Genomic DNA, 22,303 nt, shown 5'->3' with positions numbered 1-22,303 from the left:
ACATGTCCATGTCCTTCTCATGCTGGGGGCCCCAGAGCTGAAGGCAGTACTGCAGGGGGGTCTGACCAGAGCGGAGTAGACGGGGAGAATCCCCTCCCTCGACCTGCTGGTCACACTTCTGATGCAGCCCAGTTGGCTTTTTGGGCTACAAGCGCACGTGGCTGGGTCATGGTGAGCTTTTTGTCAACCAGCACCCCCAAGTCCTTCTCCTCAGGGCTTCTCTCAATCCATTCTCCACCCAGCCTGTATTTGTGCTTGGGATTGCCCTGACCCACGTGCAGGACCTTGCACTTGGCCTTGTTGAACTTCATGAGGTTCGCATGGGCCTACCTCTCAAGCCTGACAAGGTCCCTCCGGATGGCATCCCTTCCCTCCAGCGTGTCGACCGCACCACATGATAAAGTGCAAAAAGAAGAAAAAAACCACATCACCTTTTCCACCTTCCACAAACCCTATCGGTCTTTCAAATGGTACACATTTTCTAATGCTAAAAACATACCAAATCCTGTCCCATAGCAGGGTAACTGTATCTTTTTCAATAATTGTATTTTTAAATTTTTTTTTTGAGAGGGAGAGAGAGATTAGCATATATGGCTTAGTTTCCCTTAGCTTATTTAGCTTAGTTTATCATGTAAACTAAAAACATGATGGAAGAACTATTTACGTTTACGGAGTCTTAGTTCAGACTTTGTTTTTGAACACCTCTTTCTCTACTTCCTAGCTTTTCTAATGCCTTAGAAACCTTAGATATAACCTAACCATTAGAAGTAACAAAAACCTCATCAGAAGAGGGTGATGGTGTATTGGTGGTAGATGACAAAGTGACATCTGGTAGTGTTGGTTATATATAAAAATAGCAGTATGTGGGAGGGGATAGAGGAATTGAAAGGGCAGAACCAGAAAAAACCCAAAGCCTTAACAGCTGAAGCAACCAATTATTTACAGTCATCCTTTGTTGGTAATGAGCATTATGTTTTCCAATGACGTGTTTAAACTACTACCTGAAGTGCTGCACATCCAATGCTGACTCGTATTGCTCTCTGCTTCTGTGTGGTCTTCATAAGGAATTCACTCAGCCTGGCTTTTAGTACTTTCCTCACTTCTGTTTTGAACACATTTCTGTGATCAGAATTTTAAAAAAAAATTTTTTTTTTTAATTGTATTGACAGTTGTTGAAAACATCTGCTTCCCTCTGCAGTGGAGTGCCCACTTAGTGTCTCTAACAGGTTCTGAGAAAACAACTCAAATGTAAACACAAACATACCTGCATGAATGCAACCTAGATGTTGCATTGTAACTTTGTGTAAAGAGAGGTAAAGAGACTTTCCTGCTTGTGACACCTCCCGGTATGTGTCAATGACACTTTTGAAGTCACAGGGTGGGAGGGTGAGAAGAATTGCGGCCACCCTCCCCCCCAAAAAAACCCCAAAAAACCCAACCACAAGTCTGTTGTTATAATTACAGTAATTCTGCGTTAGCCCTAGCAGAGCTGTGAACAGAGATGGAAAATTATCTTCCAACTTCTTTATGTAGTTGCTTTGCACAAAAATGAAATTGGTTTAAATATCCAAATCACCACCAGCATTTGTAATGTTAAATATTTAACTTACTTATTACTGGCAAGAAGTACGCACCTTACATTTTAGTATAGGAATGAGTCCACAGTTTGAATGTGTGTTATAACGATGCTTTATAGAGCACCAATTCTGGGTCTGTCCTGTAAGAAACTAGCGGAATGATTCATGTAACCTAGGAAAATAGTTGGGTATATCTTGGTATTTTTGAATACTGTCAGGTAAAGTGATCTTCCAGATCTGCTTGGATTTAAGGCTTTGGATGAATGTTTTCTTCAGCTGAACAGAAATAAATACTACAAAGCATAAAGTGGCGGAATTGACCTCATCTAGGGAAATTATGGTCATGTCACCCTGACCCTGAGCTTCAGTGAACAAAGGACTGGCCTGACTCTTCTGGTTCCCCGTTTAATAATGAATTTACTTCTGAATCTCAGTGAAAACTTCTTCAGTGTTTCTGACCTGTGAGAAATATAGACCATGAAATCATTGCTTTTCTGTGGTGGCCTGTCATTATGGTATATCAGAAAGGCTTTTTTTGTTCTGCTGTCTTTTGCTGGCATGTGGCAGAACAAAGTTGTTCTGCTCCTTAAAGCATGCAGATAGCTAAACCATGCATTAGCTAGATCTGTGTGCTTAGGTATCTGATTCCCAGCTGTCACATTTTCCCTTTAACTTTTCTAAAATAATTTTCTTTTTTTTCTTTTCTTTTCCCAACCCATCAACCCTTTTTAAGACTTGAGGTGTGCTCCCAGGGAAATGCCAAATAAAAAGAAAGTATAGGGAAGCGAGGGAAGAGGATCTCTTGGGGAGGTGGGAAGCGCCCGCAGGTTGAGCAGGCCAAGGAAGCAGGCGAGGGGGCCGAGCTTCCGACAGTGGCCACGCCACAAATTCTTCACCCTCATCCTTGCAGCTGAAATCCTGAGCTGCCACTCAGCTGCCTCTCCTGGGCATTGAAAACATCTAATTCTGCAGATCTGCACTGGTTTGTGTTGTCAGCTTATGTATATGGTGCTTTTAAGTGAAATTGGGTCTGTATAATTAGGCAGCTCCAGTGCTTCTCTAACCTACCATGTATTTGCAGCTGTTTCTCTCTACATTGGTCTGCAGAGATCCTCTTGCTGAGACCTGACCTCCTCCTGTGCCGTACCTGTCACCACGGGATTTCCTGGGGTCTTGGCACCCTGCATGCTGGCCAGAGCTCCTGGTGTTTTTAAGCAGACCTAACCTCGTCTCCTCCCTGCTCCAGTAGCTGATCCTTGCATTAGCAGCAATGCTGCTCTTAGTATTAGATTAGGTAGATCATTGGTAACGTTGAGTTTGGAGGTTGCATCAGGAATTATGAAATCTTTCTGTTGCATTTCAGAGCAAAGCAGGATTGTTAGCCAGTGAGTTTTCTTTGGTTTATTCATCTGGACGTAATTCAACAATGTATATAGTGGGTTTTGTGCATTAAATCAGTGAAAGTCCAGGGAAGATGGAAGTCTTGACAAGGACAATTGTGTAACAGCCACCTGCCCCAAGAACAGAGGGAGAGCTGAACTGATACCCCGAGCTCATGTCAGGCACTGTTAGATACTTACAGTTACTTTATCAACGTTAGAGGAGTTGAAACCTCTAAACCCGAGGGATGAATCATATAATTGCTGAAGGTAGGAAGAGTAAGAGGGGCGCATTACTTGAAGTGAAAATTACCGTTGCCTACTTCTGAGCATCGCAATCTGGGACAGGAATCCCTGCAGATCAGAAATAGGTGTCTAGGGGATTCTGCCACAAACCACTAAATGGAGGATTATTCAATATGTAAGTAACCAAAACATTAAACAGTAAGTGAAAACTTCTAAGTCCTCCTGACTGTCTTTAATGTGGAGAAAGAACAGTATTACTGTGGAGGAATGCAGTTTAAACACATCCTGAAGGACTCATGCTGATTTTCAAATATATAAGATGTTATAACCTTCCAGAGTTCTGTATTTTTGCACATAAATGATTTGATCATTGAAGGAAAGATTAATTGTCTAGATATACATAAACATGACATAACTTCATTTGTCATGTACATAAAAGAATACAGTTACATCTAGGAATGCAGGTATTTGGTAATTTATAAGATTAGTTTCCCAGAAATGAAAACATCATGGGCAATTGAGTGGGTTAAAGTACTTAAACAACTGTTCTTTGAGAGCATCCAAAAAGTCTCACAAAACATCTAAATGTTTTTTTTCCCACAAAGGGAAATGAAAGCAGCAAAAAGAGAAAACAGAAAAATGTAATAAATTGGGGGAAGAAGGGAAACTGAAATAGTACCAGCAGTTTGGAGGCACAATGTAGTTCACAAGGCAATATATCCGTAAATATCTGTGGCCAGTTAAAAGAACTAATAAAATTTTTAAATGTGTCAGGAACACAGTAATTGGTAGCAATTTTGTAGATTAGATTGAAATGGCAGATTATCTGTCTTAATGCAGAAGAGGCAAAAAGATTGATCTAATAGTTCTGCTTTGTCTTCATACTGTGTTCTCGCCTTGCCATAGTAATGAAATTTTGTTTCTGTTACTGGTACTAAAAGAATTTTTAGTGGAAGCTATTTGCTGTCTTGGAGTGGGCAAAATCCCTTTACCCAGGTGAACTGAAAGGTTTTGCTGAGGTAAAACTTGGTTGGCTGGAGACGTTTCTCAGGTCTTGGAGGAAACTACCTTTGGAACAAAGCTTAAGAAGAGTAAGTCTAGAAACCCAAGGTAGTTTAGTCTGCATTTGTCCTGGGCACAGCTAACGGAAAGGCTCTAGTGCTATGCAAATGGTGGTAAGTGAATGGAGCATAATCAGTAATCCCTGCTCTTTCATGGAAAATAGACTGTCAAATTATTATTTAAAAACAAAACAAATCACTATTAATAGGGATGGTAGAGAACAACTTCTTATACACTTTTATGGGTAAGGCTACCAATATATTCTATTGAATCATATTCAAAGTATTTACCGTATAATTTCTTGCATGTTATAGCCTAGACTGTGTCTCCAGAAGCTTGTAATGTTTCTTGGCCTCCTCCAGTAGCACAAACCATTTAGGACTTGAGGAATCCCTCCCTTTTCCACTCAATTCTCCAATAATCAGCCAGTGGGAGATGTCTACAGCAGTGCATTCCCAAGAGCTTTGATTGTAAAAGCATTGATTTAAAAACTAAACAGCTGCTACCAATAAAAATAGCTGCTACCAGTACAAAGCCAACAATTAGATGTATCAGCACAATCAATTAGCTCTGTGGCAGGCTGAACACAAGAATGGGAGAGGCTGTATTTCATCTCCCCTTGCATAAACAGGGCCTGAAGCAGGACCTAAATTGGCCTCCTTATCAATTTATGCCTTGCTTTACCTTCCTGGCAAAATCTCCTTATTGCTTTCTGCTCTGGCCCAAAGACGATGCCTGGCGATGTACCTGCTGTGTGAGATTTCCCTGATTTCCCCGATTATTTCCCTGGCCTGGCCCATGCCAGAACTGGTCCTGGGGAGGCGAGTGGTGCCGGTGGGCTCCCAGCTGCAGGCTGCCTTGGGGATGAGGTCCTGTGGGAAAATCCACTCTTGGTCATTCTCTGTTTTCTTTCACTCTCTAAAACATCAGATTAAATCCTTTGGGATCCACGTTACCCTTTTGGGGTTATGGTAAAAATTTTCAGCAGCATAAATGAGAGTTCAGTATTGAACTGCTATTAATTGTATTAAAGACTAAGCCATCAAGCTGCAGTTTATGATGCTTTTCTCTTTAAAACAAAAAATCCTGGTTGATACAATACATTAAGTATAAATACTATTGCAATTTAACAAGGGAATTCCTTGTATACTGCCCAGTATGTTATGAGTTCATTAACGACGATTATTAAAAAATGCTCTTTGGGAGAAGACAAAACGGAAATCATTTAGGCAACTACCAAGGTAAGTCTGTATTGCAAAGCAAAGGTTTGGAGGGAGGGAAGTCAAACCCTGAAATTAGAATTTGTTTTTTTCCACAGTGTTGTGGAGGTTGGCCTAGCTACAGTTTGTCTAAAGTAGTTTTTACAAGGCTACATTAAACTTTAATAAACATTAGCAGATCACAGATTAAGATCAAAACAGATCTCATAAAATCAAGATGAGGTTCAAACACTCATTTATGTATTGTCCTATAAATTATATCCTATAGCTAGATAAGTTGTACATCCTGATAGTGATGCAAGAAATCTACTAATTTTTTTCCCTAGTAAGTTGTGAGTAGCGACTATAAGGAATATTAGATTTTTTTTTTTCTTCATTTTTCTTTAAACACAGCTGAAGATCAAGGTCTCTCCTTGTGAAACAGTAAGATAAAAGTACACATTCTTTTTGGACAGAAATACTATTTTGGATAAGGATTTTATTATGCACAGGATACAGCTTTTGGGGGGATTTAAAGTCATATTTTCAAGATATAGATAAGATTTAAAAGAATGTACATTTTGACTTCTGCATAAGAATGAATTTAACTTGAAAATTATATTTCTTCTCTCACATGAGAGAAGAAATCCACAGTCTGTACTGCCTGCAGTGATTCCTGAGGTTTAAACAGTGTGTGAAATAGATGGGGAAAAAACCCCACATTTCTCTTTTCAGCTCCCCTCTTTCATTTCCATGTTAGTTTAGCCTTTTCCCCATGGTGCCCAGTGCTTGGTTTGAATGACCATGTAGTTACAATTCAGCTGTCCATAGTAAAAGAAAAAGCAGTGTCAGTGTTCAATAATGGAGACAACAGTATAGGTTTTGTTTCTTAAAATGATCAGCCACGAAATACAAGAAGGTGTAAAGAACTCATTTTAATTCCACAGCGGCTGCCTGTGTGTTAAATCTGAGATGACAGATTTATTTACTGATATCCAAAACTGACACAATAACCCCTTTTGTTGAACGTGTTGAAAACAGGGATCTATTTGCTCTCCACAAACCTAGCAATGTTCATACTGAGAAGGAATAGCATCTAAGTACTAAATTTAAAGCATAGTCAGCCAAAGATATTCTTGCCATCCTCTGCTTATTACAAAATCTGTTTCCCAGTTACTTAAGGCATTTTTCTTATTTAAACAATTTCCATGATATCAGCATGTCATGCTTTTTGCCTGATCATTACTAGGTTTGGACCTGCTTGAGCAAAGAACTCAGCCTCTCATTAGTGTCAGGTGTTGGGCACTAATGAAACCTGCAATTACCAGCTTCATCATAAAATACAGGATCCCAAAACTTTCCATACGTTCAGATTTGCATTTGCACTGTGCAAAAAGGTAAGTGTAAAACTCAGTGCCAAATGTTGAGTGCAAAATTTAAAAAATAGCTGGCACCTCTCTTATATGAGATTTTTTTTGAGTTACAGTGGAGCAAATTTCAGTAATAATGTCATGTGCTCGTGTAGTTACCTATTTCAGTGGGAGTTAAGCAGATATTAATAATGTGCTTTTGAAAATCCCATGGACTCATTTTGTACTTTCACTACTTAGTAAAATTAAATACTTTCAAAGAAATTTGCCCTGAGCTGAATTACTTAATTTCCCTTCAGATCAGTCCTGCAATGTTTAAAGTTCTTGCCTGAATAGCTTTGAGGTTGCTAAACCAAAGTCTGAAGGAGAGCTGCTTTTTCCATTTGTTGTCCTCTTAGAAGCAGGTTGCCTTTAGAAAGATGACCTTTCTGAACCTTCAAATGTTTATAGTAAGGTGATCTGTTTGAGGCAAAGTAAGAGAATAGTCTAAATCCTCAAGAGCATGCAGTAAAACACAATCTTTTTTTAGATTTACTAAATTAGCAGAGAAGAGGGAGACAAGAAGACATATGCAAGGCACTATAGGCACCAGGCTTAAGTGTCTGAAATTACCAAGCTAGTGTGGAAGTTATCAAGTTCAAGTCCAATCAGTATGAGCAGTTAAAAATGAGCTGAATGTCACTGTTCTGGATGTCCTTCTGGACTGTTTCACACATACATGCATAGGCATTTATATATATTTGAGCATGTGGGTATGTATCTCCTTCCTGGGAGTGAAAGCTAGAGAAAAGGGAAGACCTTCTGAAGTATGCCATTTCTGGGACCGATGGGTTTAAGGCTGAGCAGTGGGGAGTAGGAGCATGTTCTTTAAGCTCCCTGTTGAATGGTTCATGATGGAAAACATTCACGACTCCCCTGCCTCAGTGTGTGTCGGGTCCATAGCCCTAACTCTGGAGTTACAATTTTCTTGCTTTCTCCATGTCTGTATAGCTATGGTAGCAGTTTTGGGGAGAGGCTACTTTTGAACATATTCTGCCTGCAGTGATATCCGAGTGGCAGATGGACAGAGGTCCCAGGGAATGCAGTGTCCAGTGCTTCATGTGCCTGTGTAAAGCAAGGGCTTTCTTTGCTATGCTGGCTCCTTCGCTATGTGTATGCTATAGTAGGCTTTTACACGCATTGTGGGATTACTTTGAAGATTGTCTGACATGTTTATGTGCATGCATAAGCACTACTATGTATGTCTTAAAAAGAACATTTGTTCTGGGCAGCCTTCCCTACTACTTCTTTGCTATTGTCTTTCATGACTAGGTTGTTCTCCTTCTCTCACCCTTCTGTTGTATTTCACAAATTTTAAAAATAAGGACATCAAGAATAATTGCCTTTTAATTTTTACTGTCCCTTCTGAATAGATTTTTTTTTCCCCCTAAATTTACAGATCACCTTCTGACAAGCTAGATTTACTGCAAGATTGGTCACTAATACATCATTTTTGCTAACTAGAAAAATTCTAAATAGATTTTAAAATTAGACTTAAAAATATTAGATATGCATCTGTTTTTCTTTCTTAGATAACAATCTGCCAAAGAACCTGGACTGAAATGCCGGGTCCCCTTTTGTATCAGGGAAGCTGCTATGCTGACTCGTTTTGCCTTAACATTAATTGAATTGGGAGGGAGGTTGCTTTATTATCAGGTGCTGAGTATGGTGCAATCTCCTGTAGTAACTCCCACTTCACTACACTTATATGTCGTTAGTGTAGGTGTTGACTGGGTAAGACAGATGTGGCTAGGATTTGGTATACCAGAGGAATGCCTCTAGTTTCTGGGGATTTTTTGGCATGTGATATAGGCTGTGGCACCCTTCAGGTGACTGATTTGATCCTGGATTGGGAAGCCTCAAAGTCGCTTCCAGCTAACTGTACCTTACCTCTGGATGTCATTCTGAGCCAAGGTCTAGGTGAAGTGTTTTTGCTGGGCTTTGTGCCAAGCAACCCAGGTCTTAGCCTAGGGACATGACAGAGGTCTGCAGTGAGATGCAGTTCCAGTAGTTCAGAAAGTTTCAGCACATCACTCACAGTGATGGAGTCACATCTGTGAAATTTTGCAGGATCAAGCCCTGGATCTGTGGTAAGGGGTTAGAAATGTGTACAGCAGTTGTGAATTTTAAAATAGATTGAATTGCATTTTCTTATGTTTCACTGTTAGTCTCTTAAAGTTTTCCAGTGGCTTTTAGGACACCTCCTAGAATCAGACATGATGAGATTTCAAAGCTGAGTTTCGAAGTTTAGCTTTACCCAAAACCATGTCAGCGTTTTCTACCTGCCTCTCTTATTTAATCAGAATTCAGTGCAAGTTCACAGATTTGACAACTTTATAGCCTGGGAATAGTCTGTGAGATTCTAGTACTGGAACATGTGTGGAGGGATGGAGCTGTGTGCCACCTGCCCATCCTCTGATGTGGAAGATGGTGCCATACCAACTGGTAGCACTGCAGAGCTGGAGGCCCTCTGCTACTGTATCCATGTCTGTAATATTGCTCTCCATATTTACTTACAGTCTTTACAGACAAACAGGGAATATAGGGAACAGCTAAAGGTAAATAATAAACAAGGGGAATTCTATGCTGAGCATCTTCAGATACAATATTGAGTATCTTCAGATGGGAACCTGACCTGAAAGATAGTGCTGAGTCCAGGGATGAAGAAACTATAGTCTGTGTTTTTGCAGAGACCAATATATATGATTATATATATATAACCAATTATAATGACCACCTCAGCCTGTAGCCCAAAGTTGGAGTGATGGCAGACACTTGCAGAGCAGAGCAGGCCCATGGCCTGTGATTTTTGTCCTTCTACAGACACATTGGGGCTTCAAAGGCAGTTTTTGTCACTGCAGTGACCCTGAGGGCCATGCCCTGACATGGGCTATGTCTATGTTCCCTGCCTTTCTTTTACCAAACTGCATCAGATCACAGCCAAAGGAGGCCTTGAGGTGCAATAAATCAAAGTTGGCTCTGAGGTGTCCTGGATTGCTAGACAGACTGGGTCTTTTCTGAGTTTGAACTTGGGGAGAGGACACACCACAAAAAGAAGTGTTGGACTGAAGTAAGACACAAGCTGTCCTGAAAAGCTAAAATTAAAAAGCTAAAGTTGTCTGGAAAAGCTAAAATAGAATGTAGGCTTTCTGACGTAAATCCAGTCCTAAGTTAGGCTGCACGGTAAGTCTGGAGGGTGATGTTGCTTGCTTTCCTTTAGAAGAAAATGGGCCATCCTGCCTCAGCACATCCATGCTGTGGGATCAGATGTTGTCACCTGGTATAGTTCTGCAGGCAACAGCTTAAATCCCTAGCTGTTTTCCTTCTTTCACAAATGGTAGAGGTCTCACAGCAACGATGAGCAATGATATTTTAACTGGCAATATTGACAGAGACAATTTATAGTCTATTGTGTGGAGGCAGCTGCTGAGCATTCATATCCTGCCACCATCTTTGCATTCCTGATTCTATTTTTGACAAAGTATGATTAACAAGGAATACCTTCATATCTCAGCATAATTTATATCTTGGCCGTTTGCATATTTTGTCTGTTCCCTTCCTCCAGCTTTCCCTCTTTCCTATACTTCTCCTCACACACACACTCCTCTGAAAAAAAAAAAATGAGGAGAGGGAATGAAGCTAAAGCCATCATCACACACCACAAATAAAACTCAGTAACAGAAGAAATAGTTGTTTGCAAATATTTTATGTAAATCTATTCTGAAACCACAAAAACTCCTGTATTTACTACTGCAATTAAAAATCTCTTTATGCAGTTAATGGATAAAAAATTGTTAAGTGCCATCCTTTCAAACTCCACTTTTAGGATTTCCTTAGGATGGGGCTCACTACAGAAAGGATGCTCAGTGTGTCCTGCCAAGGCATTGTACACCCTGTGAGCAGAGAGCTGGGGAGAAACTCTTTATACAGTTACAGTTTATTAAATTATGAGGTTTACCTTTTATCCAGGTAAGATGTGTTCAGTCATAAAGCTTAGCCTAGTCACACTGACCACAACTCATGCAGTATCAGCACACAGCTCCCTGTCTGAGCCGACTCACCTTGCTCACCCAGAAACAGAGTCATGGGTTGAAGCACGTGAGCAGGGCTGCAGTGACAAGCCTGTGCCTGGACTGCTGACGGCCCTCAGGTGTCAGGTTGTCACAACATCACCTTTCTCGCTTGCTATATCACATATGGACTCCTTTTTCAGCTGTTTTTCTAGTTACTATTTCCTGACAATAAATGTCCACATTATGTTTGTCCTTACCACAGCACAGACTAAAAAGCACAGAGTAACATCCCATAAATAGTTGAACAGTGGCTGGAAAATGCTAGTAGATTATTTTCCTCAAGGGAACTGGGTACAGTAGGGATGAGGAAAGAAAAGCTGAGTCTTATTTCCACCCATGCTTTTTTGCTGGGGTACAGCGCAGTGACACGGTGTCAAGGACATGCCGTGCAGTTGCACCTAGCAGTCAAGGGGCATTCACCCTGCGGGGCATTCTGCTCCGAGGAGACAGCTCGCTCCACCATTGCTGCAGAGGCTTGCTGTCGGTTCAGAACGCTGGGCCATCAGCCCTAGGATCTTTTGAGTGATTTCCAGAGTACCAAGCAGTTTAGGCAGAAAGAACTGATATAAATTAAAAGGGACTTGTGGCATCTTGGAAATCAGCTCCCACCCTTGTTTTTTTTTAATTTTTTTAAAGCTTCCCCTGTTTTTCATTTTGCCTGCAGGGAGGCTCAGCCCACTGGCTGGCTCAGCACACAGAGGAAAATTTGGTGTAGCTGTGATTGACAGGGCCATGATGTCCTGTCAGGGAGGCTGTGTTTTAGAAACACAATTGCTTTGGGAAATTGCAATGGGATAGCTTCCAGGGAACTAAACTGAAAGTGCCTTTCAAACACAGGGATGCTCATCCTTTTCTATCCCCTTTCCTTCTGTTATCTATCTGCAACTCTCATGGGGAGCAGAGGTCTCTGTTATTTCTTGGTCTATGCTTTTCTTCCCTCTCTGCCCTCTCCTAGTCTTTCACCACTGAAATATCTCAGCAATGCCAGGAGGCTGGTATGCCCCGGGAGGGTAAGAATAGTCTACAATGGCAGAGATCACTCCTGTTGTTGTTTGTCTACTTGCAGTTGTCTGGACAGAGGATCCACACAAGAGGTAGGAGCACTTGGATCTGAGAAGCTAGAGCTTTTGCAAGACAAACTGTTAAAGCCTTAAGAATATTTCTTCCAACATCCAAAACTAACAGTCTTGTTCATATTGTCAAAATAATCCTTCATCAATATGTTGTTGTGACTGGGTTTCTCATTTCCATCCTTGACCCTTACCAAAAATTCCTTCCTTCCTTTCTTTTTTTTTTTTCTTTCTTCCCTGTCTAGGTCTAACCTCCTTTGGAAATGCCAAAATTGTTAGGACATCAGGAGCTGGAAGTGTTGTGAGCCTGTTCAAACATGGAGCGCTGGGACTCGCTGGGATTTTTGATTGTCACACTCAACTATAATGTGACTATTGTAGGTAAGTACTTTAAAACAGCTCTCTTCTTTCTTTTCCTGCTCCATATCCTGAAGCCACCCAAGTGTCCATCAACTTTAATTTCTAGCTATGCTTCTGTGATCCTTACAATAAGAAGTTGTTATTTACATACTTGATATTAGTGGCTGATATATTTATTTTCTGGTTAAACAGATTCCTACTCCCTCTCTGATAGATGTTTTCTGAACTTTGTGTAAAATATTCTGGCAAGGTTTTCAAATTTTAATCTTTTTGGTGCCTGAGCTTCCAGTCAGCTCTAATGGCTGTTGTAGGGATCATGGTGAAAACACCCAGAAGTAATGCTTTATTTATACCACATAAAGTGAGTGGTACAATGTATGCAATAGCTTTAGTGATGAATTAAGAAGTTTAAAGGGGGGGGGGGGAACCCTCTCTTTTACAGGAAGAAGTTTGTTGTTTATTACCATTGTGGTTAATTACCATTGCTTTTTGTTCTTTATTTTTATAAATGAACAAAGTTCACATGCATTTAAAAACCAAAACAAAATACAGTTGTTTTTTCCTCAGCTAGCAGCTGCCTGAGTGCTTCCTTTTTTTTTTTTCCTTCTTATTTAAATAAGACACTGTTCTTTTTTCATGGGCTACTGTGAGCAAAGTGTGAGCCAGAGAAACACTTCCAAGGCCCTTTCAAAGACCCTTCATCTCCAGTCGTGGCCAGTTGCTGAAGTTCGTGCTGTGTGTTGCCGGGAGTATCCAGCGAAGCCACAGGGGGTTTGGTGAACGGGCTTGTTCTAGTATGTTTAATCAAGATGGAGCCATTAGGGAAGGTGATGTGTGGAAGGGTTATCTCTAAAATGTATGTCATACTAAACTGCTTCCTAAGGAGCCATTGATTTTTCTTAAGCAGCGCTCCCTATTGTACATGTTCTAATTAAAAATTGATGGTGAAATAGCATGTAGTATTTTGAGCTTAATTAACTAATGTGCTTCAGACACTTTGAGGACCTGATAGGCAAAAAATGCTACCTAAGGATGAAATATCGTTTGCTAAAGATTACTGATTCTGTACAGCTGGTCTTTTCTATGGACCCACACTATGTTGAAAAGAGAGTAACAGTACAGCCTGTCACCAAAACGCAGGAAACTGAAAACACAGCAAAACCACCGCTAAACTTCAGGTGATTAAAGATAAAACAGAAAGGCCTCAATTTATTTATGGTTAGGTAATACATTATTTTGCCAGGAGCAGCAGGTTTCTGTGATGACCTCTCATGTAGCTTATATATCCTTAACCTTTTTTCCAGCCCAAGTTTTTCCACTTCAGAGTGTAGTTTTACTGTGCTAGCCCATAATCAGTACTACTAGCCGCAAATGGTTTATAAGGGGCATTCAAACTGCGTGTTCACTACAATAATAGGTATCATCCAATGTTGCAGAAATATTTGAATATTTAAAATTCACACCAACTACAGGGAAATAGCTTTATGAGAAATAGAAAAGAATGTTGTTTAACACAACACCCATAAATAATTGTATATTTTATAGAAAAAATGCTCTGGGATCTGGATTTTTTAAAAGCCTTTAGAACGTGTGCTGATGCTGTTTCATGGACTGCCTTTAAAACCTTGTGTGCCTGTGAGATGTGCAATCACTATTACTGACTTGAGGTTTTCAGTGCATTTCTCAGCTATTTAACTCCATATATCATGCTCCTCTTTAGTCACTGAGTCTTGCTGTTTCTCTGTCTGTTGTTACAGCTGGTTTCCTAACCATTCCTTAAAGCATAGTATTAATCTTCTCACTCTTTTCTGTTTTTTTGTGAGTTGTGGGGTTTTTTTGTTGTTGTTTTTTTTTTTTCCTTTTTATTCCTAAGGGTTTTTTTTTTTCTCTTTCTTGGAATGTTTTAAAAATATGTGAAATTTAAGCAGGGGATTATTAGATTAAATTACTTTTTCAAAACCATATAAGGAACTAGTGACAGAACTCCAAAGGAAACTTGAGAAATTCAAGTGCTAAACTGAACTTCAGATGTTGAATTTTTCAATGTGTTTGTACAGAAGATATTTTAAATTTTTGACTACATAACAGTGTATCTTTAGACCCTCCCATCCTGCCCAGGAAAAGGATTTATTTTTTCTTTCTTCTTTTTATTTCTTTTTTTTTTTTTTTTTTAAATAAGTAACTTTGTCAGTAATACAGCAGTGTGTGTAACTTTACAAAAAACTCTTAATAAAAACCTAACCCATCCAAAAGTCCTCCAAGAGACTATCATGAACAATACAGTCTCATTCAAAATATATGATACATAGAGTACCAGTGCCTGATCTTTCACTGCTGTTGGTGTACTGGAATAAGGATAAGGCGTGATCTTTCCAACAAAAGTGGATGAGACCAAGCCCTACCTAAAGCGATCATATGAACGAACTCAGGGAAAGATGAAGTAAGCAAGGTATGAAAATGCCGAGCTTGTAAGGCTTGCCTTGGTGTTTGTATCAAGACAGAAGGGAGCTTTTGGTCTGAATGGAGAGAGAAGCTGTGCACCACTGTGAACAAAGGTTGGAAGACGTGATCAAGATGGGGCAATGAAAGAAGCAGCAGAGACAAATCACCAGACACACAAAATATACATGTGTAGAACATAAGTTTGCTAATAGCACTTGTTAACTAGGTCACTAGTAAATACCAGTCTGACACAACAGAAATATTTTGTTGGCTATAGTAAACTTTACATACAATTTGATGGCCAAGACCAAAAACAAATACTATGTCAGGGAACAATCTTTTGTATCTAGAAGACTTTTGTACTGTGTTAGCTGATCTATGTTATTGAAATAGGCCAAAATTCAGGTGCAGAGGTATGAACCCAACAGTAAGGAAGAACTGTAAGTGAACTGGGATTATTAACTCAATTGTGAACTCTTTTTATCGGATTTGGACGTGTTCAGAGTGTTTATATTGGGTTGATGTTTCAGCTGGCATGGCTTATCGTATGTCAAACTCCTACACTGTCAAGTCTAGATGAAGGATATGGAATGTGTCAGCTATCACATTTTCACTGAGTTTCAGTCCAGTCCAAACAAAGCCAAAGAGGAGCTTTTAAGAGGAGAGACTGATTACAGAGGCTATTTCTTTGAATGTCTTGTGTATCGAGAGAGCATCACTACATTACCTGTCTTTCTTTCCTTCTCAGTGCTCTGACTCTTTTTCTTACCTTTTCTTCTTTTCTAGGAAAGATCTGGCTAATGTTAATAATTCTGCTGCGAATGGCAGTGGTAGTGTTAGCAGGCTATCCACTCTACCAAGACGAGCAGGAGCGCTTCGTCTGCAACACCCTGCAACCAGGATGCTCCAACGTTTGCTATGACATGTTCTCTCCTGTATCTCACTTTAGATTTTGGCTCATTCAGACTGTGTCTATCCTGCTACCTTATGCTGCATTCAGCATTTATGTTTTGCACAAGGTAGCTATGTACATTGTGAGAGTGCACTGTTTGGTGCATGAATGCAAAGGGAGTAAGGGTTTATCAAGCCCCAAAGACCTGAAGGAGCTCTGTAGAAGTGTTGTTGTCAATAGATTAGATTGTGGCGCAGACAACCTAAGTGTCCTTAATTTTTCTGGGGCATATACTGTTCATCTTTTTTTTAGGACACTACTTGAGGCTGCCTTTGCAGCTGTGCAATATTTTCTTTTTGGATTTTTTGTTCCTGAGCGCTTTTCCTGCTACCATTCACCTTGTACAAGCACAGTTGACTGTTACATCTCCCGGCCCACTGAGAAATCCATCATGATGATTTTCATCTGGGGCGTCAGTAGTCTATCCTTTCTGCTTAGCCTTGCTGATCTTGTCTGTGCTCTCCGGAGAATGACAGCAAGAAACCAAAAGAACAAGCTGCTGGCAAACCCTCATGTAGGCGAGGAGTGCATTTTAAATCTTCCCCCAGTACAGCATGGTAGCTCTTCTCCACCTCAAAATCAAGACTGTCCGGTGTCAAATAGCAGCCAGACCAGTGATGGCCCCTGTTCACTACTCTCTGAAGAAGAAGAGGAGACTGTTCTTCATCCTGAAGTGGTCTCTCAGCAAACTGCCAGCACTAACCTTAACAGCAACAGCAATAAGCCCTGTGTATCAGGAGATCTTGCTGTCACACAAGATAGCACTGAAGAACCCTTGTGTGTTGGTGACCACCAAGGAACTACATGCAGGCAAGTGAGACCCAGGCTTCAGCAAGACTTCATTAAAGATACTGCTCTGACTTTGAGACCCCAGGTCAAGTCTCACCTTGGAGTTTCTTCCTCTGTAGTTCAGAGTAAGCTTTTAGGATACTACCCCTCAGCTGAGCTAAAAAACCCTGATGCACAATCAAGTTATAGCAGTACTAGTTGCTTGAGGTCAAAAAAGTCAGAATGGGTATAGAGCCCTGAGTGAACACTACCCTATGACCCTGGCAGGACAGATCATTGCATCACTGTGAAGGTTTCAGGTAGTTTCAGCTGGATCCCTTGGCTGTGGTAATGCTGCAGAGACACTCTACTATGCTGTGTTTCTCCACTGACAAAGAAGCAAAAACCTCAGATAAGAGTTTGAGGCATATTACATTAAGGGAACTGTTCCTTGGAAAATGTAACACCTTTATGTTTTTCTGAGTGTAAGTGACTTTTAAAAGCTGTGGACTGTTGCTGATGTGACTGACCTGGTTTTCCAGGTGTACATGTGAACACTTGTTTACCCCAACCTAGTTCTATTGCAAAAGATTGAGCTTAGGAATGATGTGACTTTAAACACAGTTGTACGTTGTCTACTGTCAGGTTAATTTATGTACTCGTACTAAATTCTTGAAGCCCACTCTAAGAAAGGATATTCAATCAAGAAGAGTAGACAGTGAATAAAATAAAAATACATGGTTTGTAGCAAAATGTTAAAGTGCAAAAAAACCCCTGGATCTTACCGATTGAAGGCTATACCTACCCTAGTTAGCAACACCACGGCACTATCTTTCTCTGACCCTGACATCAGCAGGCACAGTCTGACCATGTCTGAGTTATTCAACTCCAATAGTCTTCAAAACAGGGTGGCTGCATCCAGATTAGCTGTTGGGAATGGTCCTGTGCTCGAAAATTGCTCAGGAGATGACTAGGAGGTATGAGGCAGAAGGGTGTCAGGGAGTGCTCCAGCAGCTTGACAGTGCAAGGGACTGAGCTCCAGTGCCCATGCCCTGGCACTACTGACTGTGCACCACTGCAGACGTACTACTGGCATGCCCACAAGGTGTTACGTGTCTCAATCTGAAATAGTCACGCTGGGCTCTTGATTTCAGTAGGGGGAATGAGTCACCTAGCCTCTTTTAGGCACCTATGAAGGTAAGATGAGTCACTTTCTAGATATACCTATTTCTCCCACATTGTGATTATCTCAGACCTGGGCTTAGGAAAAATGGTTTCCACCCTGAAAGAAGGATATAGTGTCAATGTCTATATCAAAGTGCTCACCCTCTTTGTCTGACAGACTTCTAATGCTAATCATTTGAAAATGTGTCTAAATCGAGTGAATCACAGAAGATGTTATTGCTGTCATGCTTTATGCTTTCCTTCAATGTTAATTCTGTTCAATTTACATAAGCGTGGTCCAGCACTGAAGCACAGCAGTGCGTGAGCTGAATTTTCTTTTAGCTACAGGTCAGTGAGGTTTGAAGGTTGCATACACCTGCAGATCATCAGTGCGAGTGGCTGTGGAGGAACACATACTCAGAGAAATGTACTGGTGGTAGTGTCTTATAAAATAAATTATTCAGGGGGTGGCAAGAGTTGGTATTTCTATGATGCACAGATCTAGTCTTGCTCTTAGTCTGCCATGTAACAAGTTTCAGTAATGACTTTAATGGCTGGCTCCTCTGTGCAGAACATCAAGGGACAACAGCTTTCACATTCTTCCTTTTCTCTCCTCTGGGTGCAGAAGTCTTTAAGACAGTTTGGGTCATAACGTCTGTGTATCATTTCTCACATATGCAAGGTAAAGACTTGCACTTAATTATCCCATGTCTTCTGCATCCTCTCAAAAATTAGGTAGCTTAATAGATGGACAGAACTGCTCTTTGGGTCAGGAGGCAGAATTTACTTCTGCCAGCAAAGTACTTCGGGATCCTGAGGTACACTACACAAGTTTTTAATGACTACCTTCTAAGTAAAGTTTTTCTCTCTATTAATTAGCTGTATTTGTTTCTCTTATTGTATGTGCTTGTTGTATGATTTGTCATTTCCAGGGTAGGAGCAGCATTAATTATTAAACTTATCATAGGCTGAAAAACATTAAATATTTAAACTTCTCATCCTCTAAAGCCTCTTTAATGGGGTCTGTGCTGATTACACATACCATGACAAAACATTGCAACAATGAAAGCTTTTATGATTCATTGCATCTTCTCAGCTGTGAGAAGGAATGCCAGGAACAAATGTGGATTCAGTCTACCGCGTACATCCCTCAGCGTGAGATATAAATAGGGTAGGATGAATAATAAATGCGTTGTGGCTGGACACAGTTTGCTTTTTTGTGTCTCTAGTTAGACATCTTTTAACGACTGAGGAGTCTCATTTCAAATCAGAAAGATCCTGTTTGTGTTTGAAATGGAAAGTGAAATCAGTGAACTTTTTCCTTATTCTGTTTGCAGTTTCTTCTTGTAAGATTGTGGCCTTTGGTTTGTGTCACTCTGTTGCAGACCTGGCTGCTGTTAGGACTTGTGCACCCTTTAACTCGTAATTTGGAGACAGTGTAATAAGCACTTCATGTGTTTATAAAAACTGCATATTAGAAGAGCAGGATTTGTATGGGCTTTTCACTGGGGAGTGAATAGAAGCTTCTGGCATCAACAACCTGCTCCTAAGGGAATGTCTCTGACACTCTCCTAACAACTATTTCCAAGTCACGTTTTTTAATTACAAAGACATGGTTTTACAAACTGAGTGGATCTACTAGCAAGGGAAGACTGAAGGAAGATGTGCAAATGTGTTTGAACTATTCTGAGCTCCCACAGCTCAAGCAAATTAAAAGTGATCATTTGTAGGGGCATCTACAATGACGAGGAGAAAATGGGAAAGATCTGTTTGAATGAACAAAGAGGATCACCTCTAGTTTCTCCTTACAGTAAATATCACTGAATGTTAAGGTACTGTGAAGATGTCTAGATGTCCTAGAAAGAGTGAGTAAAAGAAGTGATAGATGTGGAGCAGGGAAGCAGCAAGATTTTTCTGCTGTTTAAGCAAAGATTTGGTCTTTTAAATTTGTGAATTGGTTTCATAAGTCCTTCCAGAACATATTTCATACTCAGAAAAATGTTACAAAAGCTGCTTGTTATGTTTACCAGTGTATCTTTAAATATTTTTCTTAACCCATCTGCTTCAGAAAAGCATTTCTGAAGATGAGCTGAAAACACAATACTCCCAATAATGCTCTCGAGGAGCTTTGTCTTGTGTTCAGACAAGGCTGCCATAGCTACAGCACAGGTACCACTTGCACCCTGAGGTGGGTTTATGGAACAATAAATAAGATACATATATTGCTCATCCAGTCTTGTGTGGTATTGAATATGAGACTATACAGAAAGGAATTGAGCTCCCTGGAAATAAGAGTTGGAAGTGCTCAGGAAATCTGTGATAAAATAGTTTTCTCATGGGAAATAAAACTTTTATTGGAAAATTATAAAATGCTTAAAAAAAATGTTGTTTTCTTAATATCTTCAACTACATCATAGCACTTCTCTTGCTCAATAAGTATCTAATAGGCTGCTGGAGACCCAGAATTTCCATGTTTTCCATGTAGCAAAATCATCTATCACTGGGAGTTTCTTCAGTATCAGCATGATTTAAAGGAAAAATAAATATCCCTAAATAAAAATTTGTAAACAAAATTTTTTAATTTCTTTTGTTTTAGTTTGGAATATGGTTTTTTAATACCAAAATAGGAGCCAAACCCCAAGTTTTGATCAGTTATAATCACTTTATTCTCTTTCCTCATACTCTAGTTTGGGTCACTTTGATTTACTCTCATCAGCATAACAGAAAGCTGTGACTCTCTTCTCTCGTGAAATACACTGTAGACAAGTGTCTAGGGAATGCGTAATTTTGCATCAGCAGCAGTTTTTCTCTATGAATCTCTCAGTTCAGATCAGAATAAGTATTAAATCTGAAGTTAACAATGTAGAGAGATCCTCAGTGTATTCTTTCAAGTTATTAAAATTATCTGCCCTTACGTGATACATCATTATTGCAGTGATTATCTTTCTAGAAGGGATCATTAAAGAGGATATTAATTGCACATTATTTTAATGTCATGATTACAATAGAGAACAGATAAATTATTACTGCTTGTAGTATTTTAGGATAATAAAGAAATGCATCTCCAAAAATAGGAAAGTAGAGGAGTTGAAAAGGCTGTTCTTTAACTTCTGTCTTTTGTACTGCTTTTAATAGCCTGATGTTCAACTGATAGAGAAGTAATTTTACAATGTAATGCTCTTACATTGTAATTGAGTTGCTAAAATGTTCTGCAAATTAGATGACCTCTGTTCAAAGTCATAGCATGAACTCTTGGCCTGTGATGCACAGCAATGCCAGTTCTGAAAAATGAGTTCACCAAGGCATAAATCTGATCGGAAAGTATGAACTGTATCTCTACAATTAAAATTATCTAGCATCCATGTAGCTAGATTACAATCACAACCTACTTCACTAGCTATTGCCTTCTCCCACTTTCCCTTCTGTTTGCTTCCATTTGGGTTTGGCAGGCAGGATGTCCCTGGCCATTGCCACAACTATAATTTAATTATGGAAGTACACATACAGTGCTAACTCAAAGGACTGTTTTATGATCCTGTGCCATTCGCAACATGGAAATGCCAGGAGATAGACAGCTGTCTTTAATTCAGGTTCTGCAGCGAACACTTTAGGTTGAGTAGTGGATTAGCTTTGAAAAGCTTTCACTGATGAACAACTTACTGAGTGAAGATGATGTCAGATTCTGAGCTTTTCTTTAGAAACTGAAGTTTATATACAGTGCCCTCAGGAAAGATGGAGGATTTGGGGTCAGAAATCAGAAGTAAGTCCTTTCACTTCTGGCTTTCTGATGTGTGTAACATTTATTTTGCCTGTGAGACTTTAGGCACCACACACCGGCGTGTGTTTGGGCATTTTCTTTCACTGAACAGGTTACTTTTGGCAAACAAATAACAGTAATAAAAAGAAACAGAAGATTTTGACCTAGCACAAGGAATTTTTATGTTTTCCTCTGTAATTTCCTGCCTTTTCCTCATATTGAAGATAGACTTTTTTTTTTTTTTTTTTAATAAGCTTTTTTTTTTTTTTTTTTTTTTTTTTTTTAAGAGAAACCAGGAAAAGATGCTTTTAGAGCCCCACTAGGCTTGTTAGCAATGCCTTCCTTGTCCTGACAAATTAGACACCCACTTAGACACCCACTCCTTCTGCTCATTTCTCTAGAAGTCAGTGTGAGTGATTCTTACTTCTAACAGACCATATTCAGTGCAATTAGCTCATTCTTTCTGTTACCTGCTTTTTCGTAAAGCTCTGTGCTATCCTTGAAGGCCTAGTGGAGATATTTGAAGGTAGGCAGATGGACAACTCATGTATACATTGGCTAACAAATCCAAGTTTTTTTTCTACTTCAGCAAGCCTCTTTCTAAAGCATTTTTCTGAAACATAAACATGGAATATCTATAACACAGTTTACCAAATGAGATGCAATGATAGATACCTGTTTGTACAGGTTCACCAGAGATTTTCACATACGTCTTTGTGCACAGTCTGGAAAGGATCCTGATCTTTGCCTGACTGGAGAAAACCACAGAATTTGCATTGCGGCCCCACTCCTGTCTTCCACCAGTCACTCAGAACTGATCATGGAATCATAGAATCATTTGGGCT

The 22,303-nt window shown here is 39.8% G+C and overlaps 1 protein-coding gene across 1 annotated transcript; it reads left to right on the top strand.

The window, feature by feature from the left end:
• Window positions 1–12,332: 12,332 nt before the first annotated feature.
• On the top strand, window positions 12,333–16,790 carry GJD4 (gap junction protein, delta 4, 40.1kDa). Its single transcript, XM_009695030.1, has 2 exons — window positions 12,333–12,396; window positions 15,604–16,790. The coding sequence occupies exons 1-2, from the start codon at window positions 12,333–12,335 to the stop codon at window positions 16,788–16,790; spliced, it is 1,251 nt and encodes a 416-aa protein (XP_009693332.1).
• Window positions 16,791–22,303: the final 5,513 nt, after the last annotated feature.

This window comes from Cariama cristata, unplaced genomic scaffold, assembly GCF_000690535.1.
Source record: "Cariama cristata isolate BGI_N322 unplaced genomic scaffold, ASM69053v1 scaffold3502, whole genome shotgun sequence".
In the NCBI taxonomy this organism is placed as follows: Eukaryota; Metazoa; Chordata; class Aves; order Cariamiformes; family Cariamidae; genus Cariama; species Cariama cristata.
This window is presented reverse-complemented; position numbering and strand designations above follow the sequence as displayed.